Here is a 20,404-nt window from a genome sequence, read left to right on the forward strand (position 1 = left end):
AGAAACCTTTTAAATGGTAACACTGTTACTATTATTGCAACTATTGACACCATGACTAATCAACTACTCACCACTTCCTTACTGAGCATTTATGATGTTGCATGTGTGCATGCAGGCCAGCCAGTACAAAGGCTTGAACTCAAGGCCTCTCATGTTTGCTCAGCTTTGCTTTTGTCTTGCAGTTGGCATTCTACCAGTTGAGCCTGCCTCTACTTCCAGATTTGTGTTTGCTAATTGGAAATAAGAGTCTCTTGGATTTGTCTGCCCAGGCTGCCTTCAAACCAGGATCCTCAAATTTCAGCTTGAGTAGCTAAGATTACAGGCATGACTAGAACTGTATACTAGCTCCTTGCATGGATTCTTGATCATCTCAATTATTTTCCAGTCTAGGATGCTGAGATCTAGGAAGAGAATAGAACCTGCCCAACTACTTAGTTGAATTAGATTCCAACTCAGACCTATCACCAAAGCACATCTTTTTCTACCCAAATGAGCTAACACCCAGAACATCACCCACATCATCTGCACCTCCATTTCCTTCTAGTTCCATGCAATGTCCTCTAACTCAGGACAGCACCAACCTCACCAAAAGACGTAGGATGTTTGCTGGAGGATCTGCTCTGTTCTGTTCAATCATCCCAGCACACCACGCTTTGCTGTGATGACTCCCACACGGGGCACTGTCAAGCGATGTGGCAATCTGCATTTCACAGCCTACATGAAAATCTGGCCCACAGTTGGCCCTGCTGCCTAGGACGCTGCTGCTGCAGCTCATCAACTGTGAGGTCAGCCCAACTGGCTACAAGCCCCATAGTCCTGCGCTCCTTTTCTCTTCCTTCAGTTGTCAGCCCTTGTAGCCTGAGAGTTGAAGGTTCTCATGTCACTATCAGGCTGAACCCTCGCTGAAGTGGCCCACCATGAAGTCATTTCTCTGAGGATGAGTTGCAAGTGGCCCTATTAAAAAAATACTTGCACCAGCATTATCAGCCTCCTTCCTAGGAGTTCCTTTTACACAACAACAGGCTGGCTGTGCTAAAGAATGTAACATAAAAAGCCTAGCGAAAGCTTTGCCATATGCAGGCCAAATTAAATTAAGGGGCACAATCCTCACTATTGTAGTTAGCAGTATAAAAATAAAAGATTACCATCATAGGAACAAAGCACCACCACCTACAAAGACTATTCACATCTGTCATTTGCCAGACACCCTTACAGGTTCCAGAAGGAAGCGGAAGAGGCCTGACACCCCAACCACAGACCACTCTCAACTACAGGCTGGTGCTTCCCTAACTTTACACCATGCCCAGATGGGAGGACCTGGTCATTTCCCGCAGGCTGGAGGCTTTCTCCCAGGAAATGGGTGCTGGAATCTTTGTCATTAATGAGGGTGACTGTTGTATTCCAATCCAAATATATTCCCACTCACTAGGTTGTGGTTTATGGTTTAAGAGCACACAAAAAAGTCCTGGATTAGTCATTCAGGGTCTGAGCCCAACAAGACAGAATGTGTTAGTTATAAGTGTATGTGTTTGAGTGGAAGCCACTACATTCAAATCCTGATATTCTCGTTGTATTAAGTGACCCTAGAAGTTGCTTACAATCTCTAAATGTCAGAAATTATAAAATATGTGTGTCTTCCACAGCTCAGGTCATTTAACACATGTAAAACACTTAGCACAACCCCCAAGATATTAATGAATGCCAAGTGTTAGCTGTTGTTACTGTTAGAGACAGAAGATCTGAATTCAGACTCCAAATCTGTCATTTATCTCTGTGGGACATTGCTTATCCAGTGATTTCTCATGCTAATGGAGAGCAATTCAGAGGAAGAGATTTAAAGTCAAACACCACACCCAGAGGCCAGAGGGGCTTTTCCCCAGATTATTGTCTGTTCTCCATATACATTCTCTTCCTTAATAACTATTTGCTCTTCTACTAAAATTGCCCACAGACCTCTACTTTCCTTTTCTCTATAAAGAACCCCAAGCATCAGGCCCTTCATACTGTTTCGTAGTTTGTATGGCTCCCATGTACATGAGCATTTGGATAAATTGCAACCCTTTTTTTCTGCTCCTCTGTCTACTCTGTGGTTATTTGCTGTAGATTCCACCAGGGAGCCTTCAGAGGGAGTCTGAACTTCCCTGCAATGCCTAGAGTGACCAGACCTGCAGAGCCAGGAAGGCCTGTGGCCTGGAAGATGAGAATAAAGACAGATAAAGTAAGAGAAGATTGTCAAGTCCCCTCAGAAAAGAGCTTGGGGTTTCCCAGTCAAGTCAGTTGTCCTCTGAATTGCATGGGAGTTTAGGCCAGCTGTGATTCCGTTTTCTATCACTGACTTGCCCAAGGTGACCCAGCTGAAAGTTATTAGTGCTGGGATCCGAAACCAAGTCTTCTATCTGCCACTTATTATTTTATTTGTTTGTGCCAATCTGGGGTTTGAACTCAAGATCCGCCATGCTGTCTCTGAGCTCTTTTGCTCAAGATCAGTGCTCTACCACTTGAGCCACTGCTTTACTTCTGTGTGTGTGCCCATGCTTAATTGGAGATAAGAGTCTTACAAACTTCCTTGCCCCAGCTGACTTTGATCTCAGAACACAATCTCTTGAGTAGGTGGAATTACAGGTGTGAGCCACCAGCACCTGGCTTCTACCTGATATATGTTGTTTTTTCTGCCATGCTAAAAGTTCTGAGTTAGTTATTTTAATAGGAGGTGTTAGATCTGTTGCTCAAGTTCCCTCAAATGAGCTCTTAAAACTATGGGAAGGGAAGTCATTCAAAGTAGACTATTTCAAAAGTAGTTCAATAGCAATTTGAAACCATGAGAGAAGTATTGAGAATTTTACTTATTCAAATTTCAAAAATATACCAGGAAATCTCAAAAGAAAATTTAAATTGCAAATCAAGACTTCCTCTCTTTCCAGATACAAAGATGCAAAGGACGCCTTAATAACCTGCTTCTTTTTCCAGATCATTGACTAAACTGTTAGTGTAGTTAATCATAGTCATTTGGAGTAAAATACAAGAGGCAAGTTTCATTCCTTTTAGGTCCTTCCTTCTCCACAGCCTATATTCCCTCCTATATCTGTGTCTTCCTCCTGGTGACACATGTTCTGGGGGCTGGGAAGCTTTTCTGAGAGAAGGTAGATTAGAAATCTGTCCTGAGAAACAGTCTTAAGAATTCTTTAAGTTTTCAGGCTTAGCATCACAGCCTGGTCTGAGCTCACATTTAGCAATGGGCACAATCCCTTCAGACACTGTGCTGCCCAGATACCCATGGGAAACAGTACATTGTGGCCCTGGGCAAACCCTACTCTACCTAAGCCCAAACTTGTGAGAAGACAGGAAGTTATAGTATTCCCTTTTGGTTTTTGCCTGAATCTGGGGATTCCCAGCTTCAGGATTACTGACATTTTGGGTTGGATGTTCCCTTGCTATGGGAGATGTGATGTAACAGCATTAACTGACTTCTATCTACTAGATATTAATAGCTACAGACCTTCCTCCCAACATTGTAAAAACAAAATATTTCTCCAGGCATTGCCAACTGTCCTGTGGTAGTGACGAGAAGGGGATCCACTCCCATTAAGAACTATTGCTTTAACCAAATGAGGCTAAGTATAGGTTTTGCCATGACAAGAATGCAAAATTGTGTTCATATTTCTTTGTAGAATAAACACTTGCCTGCAGCTAATGAATGACATGTGAATCCAGAGATGGAAACACTATAATGCTGAACTCAAAGAGCAATAGAAACACCATGGAGCCCATAGTATAAAGAAGTGCCCAAGTTTACTGCAAGGGACTTCTACAGACAAGACTCACCGATTGTTCTCAGTGTCAGCAGGGGAGATGCTTGAAGTTTCTTCATGGCCATTGTTGGGCTCTGCCACTGGATGGCTTTTCTGGTCAGTCTTCAGAACTGAAAAAAAATTACTTAGAGGTGTGAGGTAAGGTCAAAAGCAGGCAGTGTTAGGTTCTATTGCCTGTTTAGGTTCTACAGCCTTCTAGGGTGTGGCAATACAACTAGCCTGTTCTGGCACTCTAGGTCTTGTTTGATGCTTAGTCTTCGCCAGAAAACTGGATAAAATAACTCAAGCTTATAGAAAAGCAAGCTACTTCTCTCTGGTGATAGAACAAATAGTAAACACTAAGTGAGGAAGTTGGAGAAGAAGCATCATGTAATGACAGCACCATGCTAGACAGAAAACCAGTTTGCAGTCCTGCTGACACAGGCAGTAGCTAGAGGGACAAGTTGTCATCAAGTGAGCAGAAGTAACCCATTTCCACTTTGTTACTGAGAGCAGTTCACCAGGGAGTTTCTCAAGAGTGAGGGCAACAAATAGTTATTCCTTCCTATGGCCATGGCAGCCATGACTAATCAATTGTGGCCTTCTTTTTCCACTGAGCCCTAAGTCAGTGTCAAGTTCCTCTGCAAAATCATGCTCAACTAGCAGCACCAGCATCATCTGGAAACTTGTTAGAAGGACAAATTCTCCAGACTCATTCTAACTTATTTGTAATGGTTTCATTATGAAGTGTTCTGACAAAAGACTCATGTATTGCAAAGTTGGTCCCAGCTAGGGGCACTATTTTGAGTGGTTCTGGGAACTTTAGAAGGCAGGGTCTAGCTGGAGGAAGTAGATTGCGGATCCTTGCAGGTATATTATTCTTGGCTGCTTCCTCTATTGCACTCGGTTTCTTGTCCATCAAGAAGTAAAGACCAGCCTCCACCATGTGCTCCTGCTGCCATAGGTCCTTCTCAAGTATACTGGGGACAAATGCCCCCAGATTGAACCCTCTGAAACCATAAGCCAAAAGCAAATCTTTCCTGCTTGGTTTGTACTAGGCATTTTAGTCTCTATGATGCAAAACACTGGTGCATCAGCAACCCTGGGGAGGGATTGGCAATCTGTGCATTTCACAAGCTCTTCAGGGGATCCTGATCCATGGTAAAGTATGAGAGACACTGTTTCCAGATCAATGACTTTTAATCCTGGCAGTGCATTCACATCATCCAGGAAGGTCTGGAATATGCCTAAACCCATCCCCTACAGATTCTTGAAATTAAACTTGGAGTAGGGGCTGACTTAAAAGCTCCCAGAATCATTTTAATGTGCGCCTATGAGGCACAGTTCTAAGTAGTCACTACTCATAAACTGGGTTAAGAAAGGCAATCCACACCTATGCGTCATCTGTATTTTGGAGAAATTTTAAGCATTCAACCCAAAATATAGCCAACAAAAATCATCTATAAATTTGGCAATTGTGGTATATTATGAGGGACATATAAGATGTAAAAAGTTGATGTTATAATGAATTTACATGTAACATGACATATAGACAGCATAGGAAAACAAACAAATAAAGCCAAGTGCTAGTGGCTCATCCCTGTAATCCTGATTTCCTGGGAGGCTGAGAATTGGAGGATCGTAATTCAGGGCCAGTATGGGGAGAGAAGTTGGTGAGACCCCTTCTTAACCCACAAATGAGCATCATGGCTTGTACCTTTCATACCAAGCTACATGGGAGACCAAGATTGGGAAGACTATCACCAGATCTGAGCAGAGAAGTCCATGAGACTCAGTCACCAGGAAGGGAGTTTGGATATAAATGCCATGTGCTTGTGATCTCAGCAATGACAGCAGGCAGATTGTGGCTCAGGTATTGGCCTAGGTTGGAAGTGGGACCCTATCTTAAAGTAACCAAGGAAAAACAGGGCTGGAGGCATGACTCAGCGGTACTATACCAGCCTAACAATTCAAGACCCTGAGTTCAAACACTCAGAATCTCCCTGCAAGTTGTGTGTGTGTGTGAATTTTCTTATATATTATTTGTTCTGGGAAAAGTATGTCCTGATTTTAGAATTCAATTTGGTTAAACATCAATACCTTAATTTAGAAGACATCTAATGAGGTATTAGTTATAGATAAAAATCCATTACTTGCTATTATTATTATTGCTACAAATACCAAAAAGACAAACATTTAAGATGAACATTATTACACTTCTATTGCACAAAAGTATTATAACCAGTGAAGACAAATTGAAAAGGCAGAAGTCAAGAACTAGAGTCACAGCCTTTTTGAGTTTCATTAACTAACTCCCTTTGTCCCCTTTGCTATCTCATGACAGATAAACTCCTCTCTGGTTAGAGTGCCTCTAACTCCTCTTAAAAGATTCTGTGGCTCAAGCTCACTTGTCATGCTGTGATAAGAAACCTAAAAGCAAGAATTGACATTAGATGAAAAAGAACATCCCACTTTAGGAATATAACTATATTACTATTTCCTTATTAAGAAGGAAAATGTCCACACCTATCTTTTAGCCTTGTTCTCAGGCACAATTCAACTTCACCAAAAGCTACTAGGGATCAAAGCCCAGATGGTGTCACCCATTTGGACACTGAGATTGAAGGCTTTTGTCTGTACCACCTTTGAGATCCAAAAAGAAAAGAAAAAAAAAACAATGGTACTTCAATAGCCCACAAAAGCACATTTGGGCCTGAGGCTCTCCTATGAAAGTGCAATGTTCTGACCAGAAAGACAAGCAGCAGTGGCTGCAGTGGCATCTTTCACATGGAACTTGGCAAATGCCCCCAGTAGCTCTGCCTGAGTTTCCAGGAAAAAAATATATATATACAGAATTTCTGTTCGCGTAATTGAGGAGAAAACTTATTCCGTGTTTCTTATTCATTTACACTTCAGTCATCAAAATATTGATTTTTAAGAGTTATTTGAAGTGTAGAAACCAAACAGAAAACTTACAGAATATTCCTAATAAAGCTTTGATGAAGTCAGCACCCTCCATCCCCCAGCTTTTCATGAAGAGCAGAAAGAGAAATTTGGGTCAAACTTAAGGTGATAACCCACCGAGCTCAAAGCAGGATCCACAATTGTCCAGGACCTAAGTGTGTCCTGGCAGCTACAATCATCTGCATCCCTCCGACAAATTAGTCACCAAACAAGAAGTTGGGAGAGATGGAAATGTGGACAAAAGCAAGGAAGCAAGAAAGGAAGGGAGGGAGGGACGGAGGGAGGGAGGGAGGGAGGGGGAGGGAAGAAAAAGGGAAAGACAAAGAAAGAAAGAAAGAAAGAAAGAAAGAAAGAAAGAAAGAAAGAAAGAAAGAAAGAAAGAGAAGAGAAAGAGAAGAAAGAAAGAAGAGAAAGAAAGAAAGAAAGAAAGAAAGAAAGAAAGAAAGAGAAGGAGGGAGGGAGGGAGGGAGGGAGGGAGGGAGGGAGGGAGGGAGGGAGGGAGGGAGGGAGGGAGAGAGAGAAAAGAAAGGTAAGCTTAATCATCTTTGGTGAATGAGTCAGGTTTAAAGGATTTGACATGACATGACTGATAAATTCTGAACTTGAATACCCAGAAATATTTATAAACTGCCCAAGCCAGAGAATATGCAGATGGCAGCAGAGGCTTTTCCAGAGATGAACCTCAGGCAGGACCCTACAGATTTCTTGTTTAATGAAGTAAAGCACTCATGGGAGTGGAGTTCTCTGGAGAAGTTGGGCCCTTCCACAATCTGATTGAGCTTGGCGAGCCATTTGTACTTCCCACAAAAGCTGAGCTGGGTCTTCATGCTGAGGTAGTGTTAGATAGGCATAGGGGAATTAAAAGGTGGACTGAGAGGTGGCTAGAGATTGATGTAACCTGAGAATCTATACTACAGTAGGAAATACTGTGAGAACTCAAATACAGAAAAATCAAAACTGCTTGAGACCAAAATGGCAGATAGTGATAACCACAGCCCTTTGCTTCATTATAATGGCACCCCCACACCAATAGCCTTGCAGAATTGGCTATTTTCATCTTATACCTGATGCTATGATATATCCCAAAATGCCATAAAAAAGGATTGCAAAGGAGAAGTAAACCTTACTCCAGAAAAATCTTGATCCATTCCTGGAATTTCTCATCTGTCCCATGCCTTAACTCACCAGTAACTTTCCCTCCGTGGAAGTTTCCCCATAAAACACTATCCAACACCCCTTCCTGTATAAATCTCTCTCTTGAGAAGCCCACACACCTCTTGACTATGTACTTCAAATTGTACCAAAACTTCCTCCCAATTCCTTACTTTGTCTCATCTCTGAATTCTTTCTCTGATGATGATAAGAATCTGAGAAGAACAGGTGGCGGTCTCAGTTTTCCTGTCCACGGAACCTTTGCAGCCCATAAAGGCTGCAATAGGCAATGATTTGACTGTTTAGAAACAAGATAGGAAAGCATTTGACTGTCAGGATATAGAAGAAGAAACCCCTATAGTAGGAGTTACAAACTCAAATGGCTTTGGGCAACCTAATAAATGCATTCATACCCAGGAACTAGTGGCTCATACCTGTAATCCTAGCTACTCAGGAAGCTAAGATCTGAGGATCACAGTCCAAAGTCAACCTGGCAGCAAAGGCCATAAGACTCTTACCTCCAATTAACCACCAGAAAACTGAAAGTAGAGCTGTGGCTTGAAGTGATAGAGAGCTAGCCTTGAGCAAAAAGAGCTCAAGGAAAGCTCCTAGGTCCTGAGTGTGTGTGTGTGTGTGTGTGTGTGTGTGTGTGTGTGTGTGTGTGTGTGTGTGTTTAATTCTAACTTTAGGACTATGAAGGAGAATGAGGGGAAGGGGAAAGGGATGAAGGGTGAATAATTTTGAAATATGCTACAATTATGTATGAAGACAGCAAGGGAACCTCAGTGAAAGCTATCAGCCAACAGGGGATTGGTGGCAGAGGAAGAGAAAGCAATGGACTGGGTTTTTCTGAGCAAAAGATAGTATGTGTGCATATGAAATACCATGGTGAAACCTCTTGGTACAATTAAAGCACACTGAAAAAAAAGAAAGAATGACAGGAAAGTAAAACAGGCTCATATGAGGCACCAGTGGGAGGAGACAGGCTAAGGAGAAGGTTTATAAATGAAAACAGAATAATGAAAGTCAGGCTTCAGAGGCTCATGCCTATTAGCCTACTACTCAGGAAGCTGAGATCTCAGAATCACAGTTTGCCAGCCTGGGTAGTCTGTGAGACACTTGTCTCTAACTAATCAGCAAAAAGCTGAAGTAGAATTGTGGCTTAAGTGGTAGGACCCTACTACTTGAGCAAAAAAGCTAGAGTGAGAGACCCTGAGTCCAAGCTCTAATACAAGAAAGAAAGAAAGAAAGAAAGAAAGAAAGAAAGAAAGAAAGAAGAAAGAAAGAAAGAAAGAAAGAAAGAGAGAGAGAGAGAGGGAAGGGAGGGAGGGAGGGAGGAGGAGGAAGGAAGGAAGGAAGGAAGGAAGGAAGGAAGGAAAGAAGGAGGAAGGAAGGAAGGAAGGAAGGAAGAGAAGAAGGAAAGAAAGGAGAAAGAAAGAAGAAGAAAGAAAGAAAGAAAGAAAGAAAGAAAGAAAGAAAGAAAGAAAGAGGGGGGAAAGGGAAAGAGAAGAAAGAAAGAAAAAAAGAAAGAGAAAGAAAAAATAAAGAAAGAGAAAAAGAGAAAAATGAGAAAGAGGGAAAGCAAGAGTGAAAGAAGGAAAGAAAAGGGAGAGAGAGGAGGGGAGGGAAGGAAAAGCAAGGAAAGGAAAGGAAAGGAAAGGAAAGGAAAGGAAAGGAAAGGAAAGGAAAGGAAAGGAAAGGAAAGGAAAGGAAAGGAAAGGAAAGGAAAGGAAAGGAAAGGAAAGGAAAGGAAGAAGACAGAAGGATGAAACTTGTTGAACTTGACTTAAGAAAGGGGAGGAGAATTAGGAAGAGTGACAGAGGGCCTAATGTTGACCCAGATACATTGTTGACACATGTGGAAATGGCAAAAGGAAGCCCTTCTTGTTCAGCTACTGTGGAGAGAGATCAGGGAGGGTGGGGGTGCTACAGTTTGCAGTTAACTGGAGAAAGTGCGCTCTGCTTCAAGACACTTGTGTGCAGGAGCTAGAAGAGAGACATGGAGCCATTGTCTCCCTGGGTCTCAGTAGAAACCAACCTTACCAACAGCTTGATTTTTGTATTTCTTGTCTCCAGAACCATAAGGGAATACATTTCACTGTTCTGAAGTGACAAAGTTCATGGTAATGTGTTCCTGTCTATCCTAGAAAATGGATACCAGACTGGAGGTGGTGTGACAGGTGCCAAGGATGGAAATTACTAGAGGAAAAGGATCAAGTATGCACTTCCGCTTGATTGGTGGGGGGGAGGGGGGAGGGGAGGAAATGAGGAAGAAGAGTTAAGGAAAGGTGCATTGTGCTTGTTGATGACTGTAACGTGTGGATTGTCATGTTCCAGGCACTGTCCTAATATCTTTATGGAAACTCCAAGGTAGGCCCCACACTTCACCCCCATCCTACAACTGAGGAAATTAAGATAAAGGGAGAGGAAATGGCTTTCCCAACTTCACACAGATGGACAGCAACAGAGCCAGAATTTCAACTCAAGAAGTTTTACTCTAAAGTCTAAATTCTAAAATACTATATGGTAGAGCTCCAGTTACTTAAACATGTTTAAAAGATAATCCATACCTACTTTCCCTTCCTTCCTCTCTCCCTCTTTTTCTACTTTCCTCTCTCTTTCCTTTTTAAAAGGAGCTGGATACCATTAATCAATGAGGAGGATGAGACAGGAGGATCAGGAGTTCAAGACCAGTCTGACCTACATCTTACCTGGTGATGATAACTCACACCTGTAATCTTGGCTACTCAGGAGGCGGAGGTCTGAGAGACAAGGTTCAAAGCCAGCTTTGCTTGGACAGGAAAGTCCATGAGACCCTTATCTCCAATTATCTCTCAAGAAGCCAGAAATGGAGTTGTGCTCAAGGGGTATAGCACTATCCTTTAGTGAAAAAAAGCAAAGTATAGCACACGGGTCCCCTGAGTTTAAGCCCCAGTACCAGAGTACACACACACACACACACACACACACACACACACACAGAAGCAACAACATTTTAGACCTGACTACATTTTTTGGTTTTAAGTTTTTATTTTCCTGGGGCTCTCAAGATACCATAGAAGCTCCATGTGGCAGTTTATACCTGTAATTCCAGCACCCACAAGGCTGAAGAGGAGGAGTATAAGTCCAGCCTGTGAGTTCTAGGCTAACCCAGCTTAATGTACTTAGACCCTGTCTCAAACGAAACGAAAATGAAAACAAAATACCAACTGGGCATGATAGCTTATGCCTATAATTCCAGTTAGTCAGGAGGCAGAAAACAGAGGGCCATTGTTCAAGACTAGCTAGGGCAAAAACTTGTCTGAATCAAATGGCCAGTCATAAAAGAGTATGCCTGCCATCCCAGCTCTGTAGGAGGTATAGTAGGAAGATCATGCATGATCTGAGGCCAATAAATATAACAAAAAAACAAAAAACAAAACAAAAAAAAAAACAAAGAAGGAAAGAAAGAGCCAGGCACTGGTAGCTCATGCCTGTAACCCTAGCTACTTGGGAGGCTGAGATCTGAGGATCATCCCTGTACGCCTCTTATTTCCAATTAACCACTCAAAAAACTGGAAGTGGTATTGTGGCTCAGGTGGTAAAGTGCTAGCCTTGAGCACAGAGACGCCCAGGGACAGCCCCCATGCTCTGAGTTCAAGCCCCACAACCAAAACAATAGTCCAGGAGCATGGCTCATATGGTAAGGCTCTGTCTAGCAAGCAGCAAGCTTAAGGCCCTGAGTTCAAACAGCAGTAACCACCTGATGAAAACATAGATCAGTGGTGGAGGATAGAGCCCCTGGCCTGGCTTTGCCTTGTGTTTGGAGATCCACCCAGAGATTGTCTCCACCACTGTCTTGGCAGGTTTCCTATCTTTGGTAGACTTTTTGGTTGATGATCCAGGCTTTGTGAACTCTCCTGCTCCCTTACTGGCCCGGGCAAAATGTGCCTCTGTACCTGATAGAGAAGGAGCCTACAGATGAGAGGCAGACGCCCAGCCTTCCCTCCTGACCAGGGCTGGCTGTTTTCATGGAGTAAGAGAGTTTTCTGGCTGAGGCGACAGCTGGTCAGCAGCCATCCTATCAGAACACAACTAGGCCAACTTGTGGGAGGTCCAGACACATGAATGCCTTGGAAAGCTGCACCGAAGAGGAAGTAATCCTTTCCTTATAGAACTAGACCTTGCCAACATGCTTTTCTTTTCCTTTTCCGAACACCACATCAAACTCCTGGCCTCCATCTCCAGCCCACAAAACAAGTGCAATCATTACAGGCCTATAAGAGCAGTTTCTACTTTGATTCTCCAGCACTTAATTCCAGTCATTACCCCAGTGAAACTCTGATGGAGTTCAAAGAAAGCCTTGCCTGATAATTGCTTTGCCTAACCTGGAAGCTCAGGAGGGAGGTTTTTCCCCTTACCAGAGAAACCAGTTGCTCATCAGCCCTGGAACTGTTATCTGGGGAAGTCCCCTTCCCTCTCAGCATTTAGGGACTATCACTCATCAACATTGGATTTCTTTTCTCAGTTCCACCCTGCCTCCTTCCAAAAAAGGACTGGAGGATGCTCCATTGCATGTGCTCTTGCGGCTGGGATCCTGCCAATTCAGTGCCCCTCTCAAGCCTGGCATAAGGGTATACCCTGGTTTCACATGAGATTGTACTTGTTCTACTTTTTCTGGGACTTAAGCTTGAACTTAGGGCCTCCTGGTTCTTGCCCTGCATTTTCAATCACAATTAGCACTCTTCTCCTTCAATCTGTCATTTTGCTGATTAATTGAAAATAAATACTATGTGGGGGGGGGGGGCTGGCTTTGAATTGTGATCCTCTGAATCTTAGCCTCCTGAGTAGTTAGGATTATAGGCATAAGACAGGGGTCCCTGGGTAAGAGACCCCCATTTTATGAGGGGAAATTGTGTATATGTATGTGTGTGTGTGTTTAAGTGTACGTGTGTGTGTGTTGCTGGGGATCAAAGCCAGAGCTTACAACTAAGATACATCCCAAGACTTTAGATCACTTTTGCTCAAAGAGTTCTGTTTTCCTACACAGCAAAGTAATTTTCCTTTAAAAAGAAAGAACTCAAAACCTGATCTACAATCACCAAGATGTGGAAAAAACCCTAACACCCTTCAGCTGGTAAATGGATGAAATGGCAATCCAGCCAACTCTGGAATTCTGCTCAATAATTAGAAGGAATGAGCTACTGATAAACACAGTAAAGCAGGTGAGTCTCAAAAGCATTGTGCTGCTTGGCGCTACTGGTTCACCCCTGTAATCCCAGCTACTCAAGAGGCTGAGATCTGAAGATTACAGTTTAAAGTCAGCTGAGGGAGGAAAGTTCAAGAGACTCATATCCAATTAACTACCAAAAAAAATCCAGAAGTAGAGCTGTGGCCCAAGTGGTAGAGTACTAGCCTTGAGCAAAAAATGCTTAAGGACAGTGCCCAGGCCCTGAGTTCAAGCCCCAGGACCAGTACAATGCACACACACACAGACACACAGACACACACACACACATACACACACACATGCACCCCCCCACAAGTATGCATGCACACACACACACAGCATTATGCTAAGTGAAAGAAGCCAGAATAGAAAGACTGTGTAGAACATTCTGAAAAACCAATCAGTAGTCACTAGTAGCAGGAACAAGGAGAGGACCAAGAGAAAGTTTTCTGGAATTTTCTGTAACTACTCTTGTTCTCGCTTATGGAGAGGATCATTTGGGTATAGAGTTGGTCCAATCTTATCAAATGGAATGTGTAAAACTGTATCTGATGTATACAAGTTTACTAGACTTTGAGAGAATAGGAAAAGTAAGAGTTCTTTTTTCAAGCTGCACCTCTTTCTGGACATGGACATAGGGACTGAACCTGCTGCTAAGTCACCCGGAGGAAAGAGTGGGAGGGGAGAGCCCACTGCCAGCGATGGCCCACCATGGCCCTTCACAGCCATCTGCATCCTTGACTATAGCTGGTTTTGACACTAAGCACTTGGCTCAAAGTCTGTGAAATTAGCAGGCTCGGGTTGCTTGTGTGTCTCAATCATCACAACTTTATTGACGAGAATGGCTACCAGCTGTCACCCTTGCCTCCACCTCTGTACTGAGCCATTCAGACTCCATGGCCACAGCAAATCAAACCAGGATCCTGCTATGGTTTGTCATGTTCAGATTTGAACTCCTGGCCAAATGGTTGTCTCTCAGCCGTTAGGCTGCCAGTCACCCATCACTATGGGTTAAACATGATAGGCACACAAAGCTCTTCCAACTCCAGACAGCTCCAGGATCTTCAAATCCCCAACTCGGGATGGGGGCCGGGGAAGGGGGGAAAGACTTGCTGTCTTGCAGAATAAGTTTTAAATGGCCTTAAGCCAGTGGGAAAGGCGAGGAAAGGTCAGTAGCAAGCCTCCTACGTCTTAGCATTAACAGCTTTAAAGTTCCTTTAAAAAATTGACCTACACGAATGAATCAAGCTCTGAGTATGACAAGCACAAGAAACTAAAAATGACCACTCAAAATCTTTCACATGTTATTGTTCTAGTCTCGATTTTCCCTGTCAGAGAAGCAGGACACGAGTTAAGACTTGGAAAATTCTCTTAAAAAAAAAAAAGATATTATAACTACATTTGAGACTTGACAGGTCCTATTTTTCCTCTGAAAGAGAATCTGTTTCATCTTTCTGAAGTTCCAACATTATGATATAGATCATAGAAAAATATTTCACAGATTCACCCTCTTCTTCCACCACCCCCCCCCCCCCGCCCACCTGCCCAAACTCTCATATTTAAGAGGGGAAGGTACAGGAGTTGCTGAGAAGGAACATTTACTGAATATCTTCCATATGCTAGAAGCTGTGCAGAAGGCTTTGGATGTATTATCATTTTCATAGCAGTTCTAAAAAAAAAAAAGTAGGCCTTCATTATACCCATTTTACAGCTGAAGAAACAAAGACCCGGAAATTAAATTGTTTTCCTCAAATCCTAAACTTTTTTTCCCAAACACATGGGGGGCTGGCCATTGTTTGGACTGAACTCCATATGCTTAGGGCATAAATGAACTCTGCCCACAGCTCAGGCTGGCACCGTCTCCATGGGTCATGCCCAAGATGAAAGCACAGTGTTCTATGAAGAGCACTGTGTACAAGGGCCATTAACCCAGAACCCAATACGAAGATGCCTTAGTGAAACTCTGTGCTTCTGTTCATGTGGAAAACAAAACCTGTCTTTCTATTCACAAGTCTTTGGACAGATTTTTTTTAAGTATGATCATTCCTGTCACTGAATTTAATTTTCTCTTTGTTTTTTACTATCTTCTTTACTATCATGTGGTTACAGCCTAAAGAACTAATGAAAGTGATCATATCTTATGATTCAACATGAAAAAGAGCAACATCCTGGCATGCAGGCAACTTGAGGGTTATTTTTTATTTTTTATTTTTGGCCAGTCGTGGGCCTTGGACTCAGGGCCTGAGCACTGTCCCTGGCTTCTTCCCGCTCAAGGCTAGCACTCTGCCACTTGAGCCACAGCGCCGCTTCTGGCCGTTTTCTGTATATGTGGTGCTGGGGAATCGAACCTAGGGCCTCGTGTATCCGAGGCAGGCACTCTTGCCACTAGGCTATATCCCTAGCCCAACTTGAGGGTTATTGATTACATAAAGTCTTCTTGTTTCATGTTCAGTTGGGAAAGGTGCAGTCTCTGGAATCAGTTCCCCCAGGGAGGCCTCACACTACACTGGCATGGAGTGTCTTCTAAAATTTAACCTTGAGTCCCATAGAGGGCAACTGCTGCACCCAAATTCCACTAAGGGCATTTTCATGCTGGATCAATGGCGGCAGGCACAGGTGATCCTCAAGCCACATTGACCAGGCAGCTTTCTGTCTGGATATCAACTCATCAGTAAGTACCTGTCTCCTGGCTTGCACCATCCTAACATGGGCAATAATTCTATTCCACAACCAAGGACATCTCACTGCATTACAAACCAAGCTGTGACAAGAATTTTATTGTGTGTATCAAAGACAGGATTGGCAGAGCTTATTTCTTAACAGATGCCATAAGGCCCAGAAACCATGGGTTCTGACAGGGTAAGAGTGCTTTCCCCAAAAGTTGTCCATGATGCTATAAGAGGTGCTTTGAAACTACTTTTTGCTGACGAGAAGTGACTCTTAGTTTGGGGCCCACAAATTAGCTGGCAGCAGGATAAAGGCTACATACCGCCCCCCCCCCCCCAAACCCTCCATTTTGTATCTAGGACCTTTGCTCTGAGCCATCCTATCTCACAGTCACTTTGTAACTATCCTGGAAGCCAGCAAGGAGCAGACCACCTTCCAGGTATCAATGACTTATCATAACAAGGACCCACTGGACCAGTCCTGGACACATGGGCTGTCAGACCATTTCTGCTATCCCCTCTGCCCATCCCTGACCACTTGTGACCACACCTGTAGCTTGGCACTATTTTAACTATGCATACTTTTTCTTCCCATCTCCTAATCTCCTGATTTAAGATGAACTGAATGTTGTCTTCCTAGGGCATGTCCATGCCATTAATAATTCTCTCTTTTGTGCCTCTCACCATGTGTCTTATTTGGTGCACAGGGGTCAGTAGCCTGACCTGACATGTGGAACTTCTGGAATCTGGATCTGGGGCCTAAAACTCCAGTTTCAGCTTGGAGGTAGATCCACAAATAGAGACTCCAAAAGTGAGAGAGACCCTCTATGCTCCTTTTTCATCAATGTTGCATTTGCTCACATCCACCACCTCTGGTGTGGCTTATGAGCAACAATCTATCATATATAGTTCTATCAGAATAAAAAGTAATGTTGTCATTGTATTCACCTGTAAGAAGCATGAATCGTAACAATACGTATCTTTGACTGTGTTTGATAATGACTTCTACCCTTTATATTGTTCTAGATTTTATAAAATTCCTTTCTAATGAGGATTGACATAAAATAATTTGATTCATTCAAGTAGTATTTTCTGAGGGAAAATTCTCTACTACATTTGGAGAATTTGAAGCCTCAACTTAAATCCTATTATTTATCATGATACACCTGGAATAAAGTACTTAGCAAATAGGAGCTGAATAAATGAACAAATGGAATATTCTAGTTTAAAATAAAGCTGCCTTGTATACTTAGAAATATTTCTGGAAGTATCTGGAACAATTCCAGGAAATTTATGGAAATTCCAGAAAACTATTGCTACTACCTGTTTAGGCAAAGACAACCTACTATGGATTCTAAAGGAAACAAGTGTAAGTCCTCTGTCATGAAGCCACATCCCAGCCCTTTTTAAATTTTATTTTGAGACAGGGTCTCCATAGGTTGCTCAGGTTGGCCTTATACTTGTGATCTCCTGCCTCAGCCTCCAGAGCAGTTGGAATTACAGGTTTGAACCACCATACCCAGCAAGGAAACTGATTCTTAAAGTTAGAAATGGCTAAAAAAAAAAAAAAAAAGCCTCACCTTGGGAGTTTAAAGGTTCGGGTAGTTTTAAACACTAGAAATATGGCTCTGTTACAAGGTAGGATCAGCCTGTCTATGTGTGATTTTAGTTTCTCCTTCAGGAGGCAATATGTAAAGCAGCACTTGTTTTGTGTGGTACAGTACCAGGTGCACTGGTTTAAAAGCCGGTTCACAGGTTAAAAGGACCTCTGGGCCTTCGCATCACCATGGATGTCCAAAAAACACTCTCCACAAAGAGTAGCAAAGGAAAAATGATAGCTTTTTAGTTGGTGTTATTGTTATCTTCTGATGGCATCTGTGTTGTTAGAGGCCAAGGAGGGAAGTATGCAGCAAGTAAGAGCAGTGAGAAAGAACAGTTTCCACAGCAGTAAGGCCAACTGTGCTTTAAACTTATGGGCACTTGCAAGCTCCTCTAGAGATTCTCTAATTCCAAATTCCAGCCACTAGGGCTTCCTGTCAATCTACTCAGGGTATTTTAACAGGGAGATCTACCATTTGGCTGTCTTTAAAAAGCAGACCCTGAATTAGAGAATCATTTTAAAGATATAAAAAAAATTCAAGGAAAGAGACCTAGATCTTTAAAAAAAATTCCCTGTAGATTATTTTGATAGTCTTCAGTGAGGAATATACATGCTTTACTGTAATAAATATAGTTCGGTTCACTGTATGAAACTCAATAGCTAATAAAAATAATAGATTACTAATAATAAATAGAATACATATGCAATCAATTTTTAGAATACCCTCAGTGACTTGCTCCTATAATCATAGCTACTCAAGAGGCTGAGACCTGGAGAACTGAGGTTTGAAGCCATCCCAGACTGAAAAGTCCACTAGACTCCATACCCAATTAACTAGCAATAAGTCAGACTGGAGGCATAGCTCAAACAGTCTAGCACAAGAAAGCCAAGCCCACTTGAATCCCTGATTTCAGGTCCTAGTAAAGAATATCCCATTTAGTTGGGTGCTGGTAGGTCAAGCCTGTAATCCTAGCTACTCAGGAGGCTGAGATCTGAGTATCCAGGTTCCAAGCCAGCCTGGGCAGAAAAGTTCCCATGAGAATCTTATCTCCAATTAAACACTCAAAAGCCAGAAGTGGAGCTGTGGCTCAAGTGGTAGAACACTAGATTTGTGCACAAAGAGGGCTAGGGACAGCACCAGGCCCTGAGTTCAAGTCTCACAACTGACAAAGAAAAAACAAGAATAGTCCATCTATATGAACATTGATATGTGTGATGACAGATTTAAAAATTCTCTGGTATTGAAAGGAATACTTTCTTTAGGAGAAAATGCATTATCAGAATCATCTAATAAGAAAAGAAGAAAACATGCCACTTCTCCCCAAGTTGGCACTCAGAGTTGTTCCCCAGTCCCAAAGTGAAGCTAGCCAAGAACCTTGGGCCTTGAGAGGCCCCCTGTCCCAAGCTCACAAAAGCCCTTTATTGCCTGTGCAGCTATCCACAGAGGAAATGAATCCTGGGCCTGAGGTCAGGTTTTCTCATACAGCATCTGAACACTGTCTGGGCGCACAGAGATCTCAGCCCACCCACTCATGTATTTGAAAGGCAGCTGTTTATTTTGGAAATGCAAATGGGACCTACCTCAGAGTCTGACTGGCCAGAAGTGACCCACTGAGTAAAGGAGGGCCTTCCTTTCTCCCCTTGTCACAGCTGTTTAACACCCCCCCCCCATGCCCCCAGGAATCCCACAGGCTGATCTAGCCAGTGGGGGAGATCACCCTGCACCCAGTTGAAAGTAGGGGGGGGGAGGTTGGGGAGAGGTCATTTACAAAAGGCCTGGGAGTCTTTGAGAGGGTAGCTCCTCTTTTGAGGGTGCCCAGGGGAGGGCAGGGGAGTGGAGACACACAGATCCTACCAGTGTCCATCAGAGGAGAAAGCAGGGAAGGTTAATACTGACTTTGATCTCTGTCAAGGCATACCAGCAAGCATTAATTTACATTTCAGATGAAAAAGGTTGACAGCTCGGGAAGGCAGCTTGTTGCTGGTGTGTGAATGTGCTGGAATAGATCGGGAATTCGGAGGGGAAGTTCTGAGGAAGTTGAAGGGCAAAACCCTGTGTAGCTGCTTTTACTGGGAAGGAGATGAAAGGAAAACAAATTTCAATATGCACTGCTCAGCAGCCTCATGTAGGCCAATTGCTTCATAAATTTCAAGGGCTAATCTTAAAAATACATAATAGAAGCTGGATTCTGCTGGCTCATGCCCATAATCTTAGCTACTCAGGAGGCTGAGATCTGATGATCCACGTGGTTTGAAGCCACCCAGGTCAGGAAAATCTATGGGACTCTGACTTCCAAGTAAACACATACACACACACACACACACACACACACACACACACACACACACACACAGAGCCAGAAGTGGACTGTGGCTCAAGTGATAGAGCAATAGCCTCAAGTAAGAAAGCTCAAAGAGAGCACCCAGACCCTGAATTTAAACCCCAGGATGGGCACAATAATAACAATAAATAACAACAACAGCAAAACAACAACATAGTTGACAACCTCTTTAAAAAAAAATAAAGAAAATGATGACTATGGGCCAGGTATAGAACTACAAATACAATCCACAGAATGTATATTTCAAATAAAATGATTTGTTGCAACAATCAGCAATTAGAGATGAACCTCAGGAACTGTTTTAAGATATTCCCAAGCCTCTTTTTCAGATCTCTAAAGTGAAGAGATGGCTGGATTTGGAGCTTGCTCTGCTTTGCTAGGCAGTATCTTTGTGGCAAGAGAAGCTTGTCATGAGAATGCACCCTGGGAAAAATCAGTCTTACCCTAACTGGCATGCCTCTTCTTGTCTACTTTTGCCCTAACAGCCTCACTGGGCAGGGGTGGCTTTGGAGCTACCTTCATGTCTGCCTAATTTCCCCCTCTCCCGCAGTTTGTTGGTACATGGTACTCAATAGGTGGGAACCTTTCTGCTGTGCTTGCAAAACTAAAAAATTAAAAAGGCACCAGGTGAACCATATTCTTCTTCCAGTTCCATTAGACAGAGTTTCAGCTCTGTGAGTTCT

The 20,404-nt window shown here is 42.9% G+C and overlaps 1 protein-coding gene across 1 annotated transcript in view; it reads right to left on the reverse strand.

Moving 5' to 3' along the window:
* The window catches only part of Myo3b (myosin IIIB), a 408,218-nt gene that overhangs the window by 122,646 nt on the left and 265,168 nt on the right, over positions 1-20,404 (reverse strand). Inside the window, exon 28 of the mRNA XM_048345752.1 lies at positions 3,823-3,919. Within this exon, the coding sequence (XP_048201709.1) occupies positions 3,823-3,919 (97 nt within the window). The remainder of the gene's footprint in view (positions 1-3,822; positions 3,920-20,404) is intronic.

This window comes from Perognathus longimembris, chromosome 4 (genome assembly GCF_023159225.1).
Source record: "Perognathus longimembris pacificus isolate PPM17 chromosome 4, ASM2315922v1, whole genome shotgun sequence".
NCBI classification, from domain to species: Eukaryota; Metazoa; Chordata; class Mammalia; order Rodentia; family Heteromyidae; genus Perognathus; species Perognathus longimembris.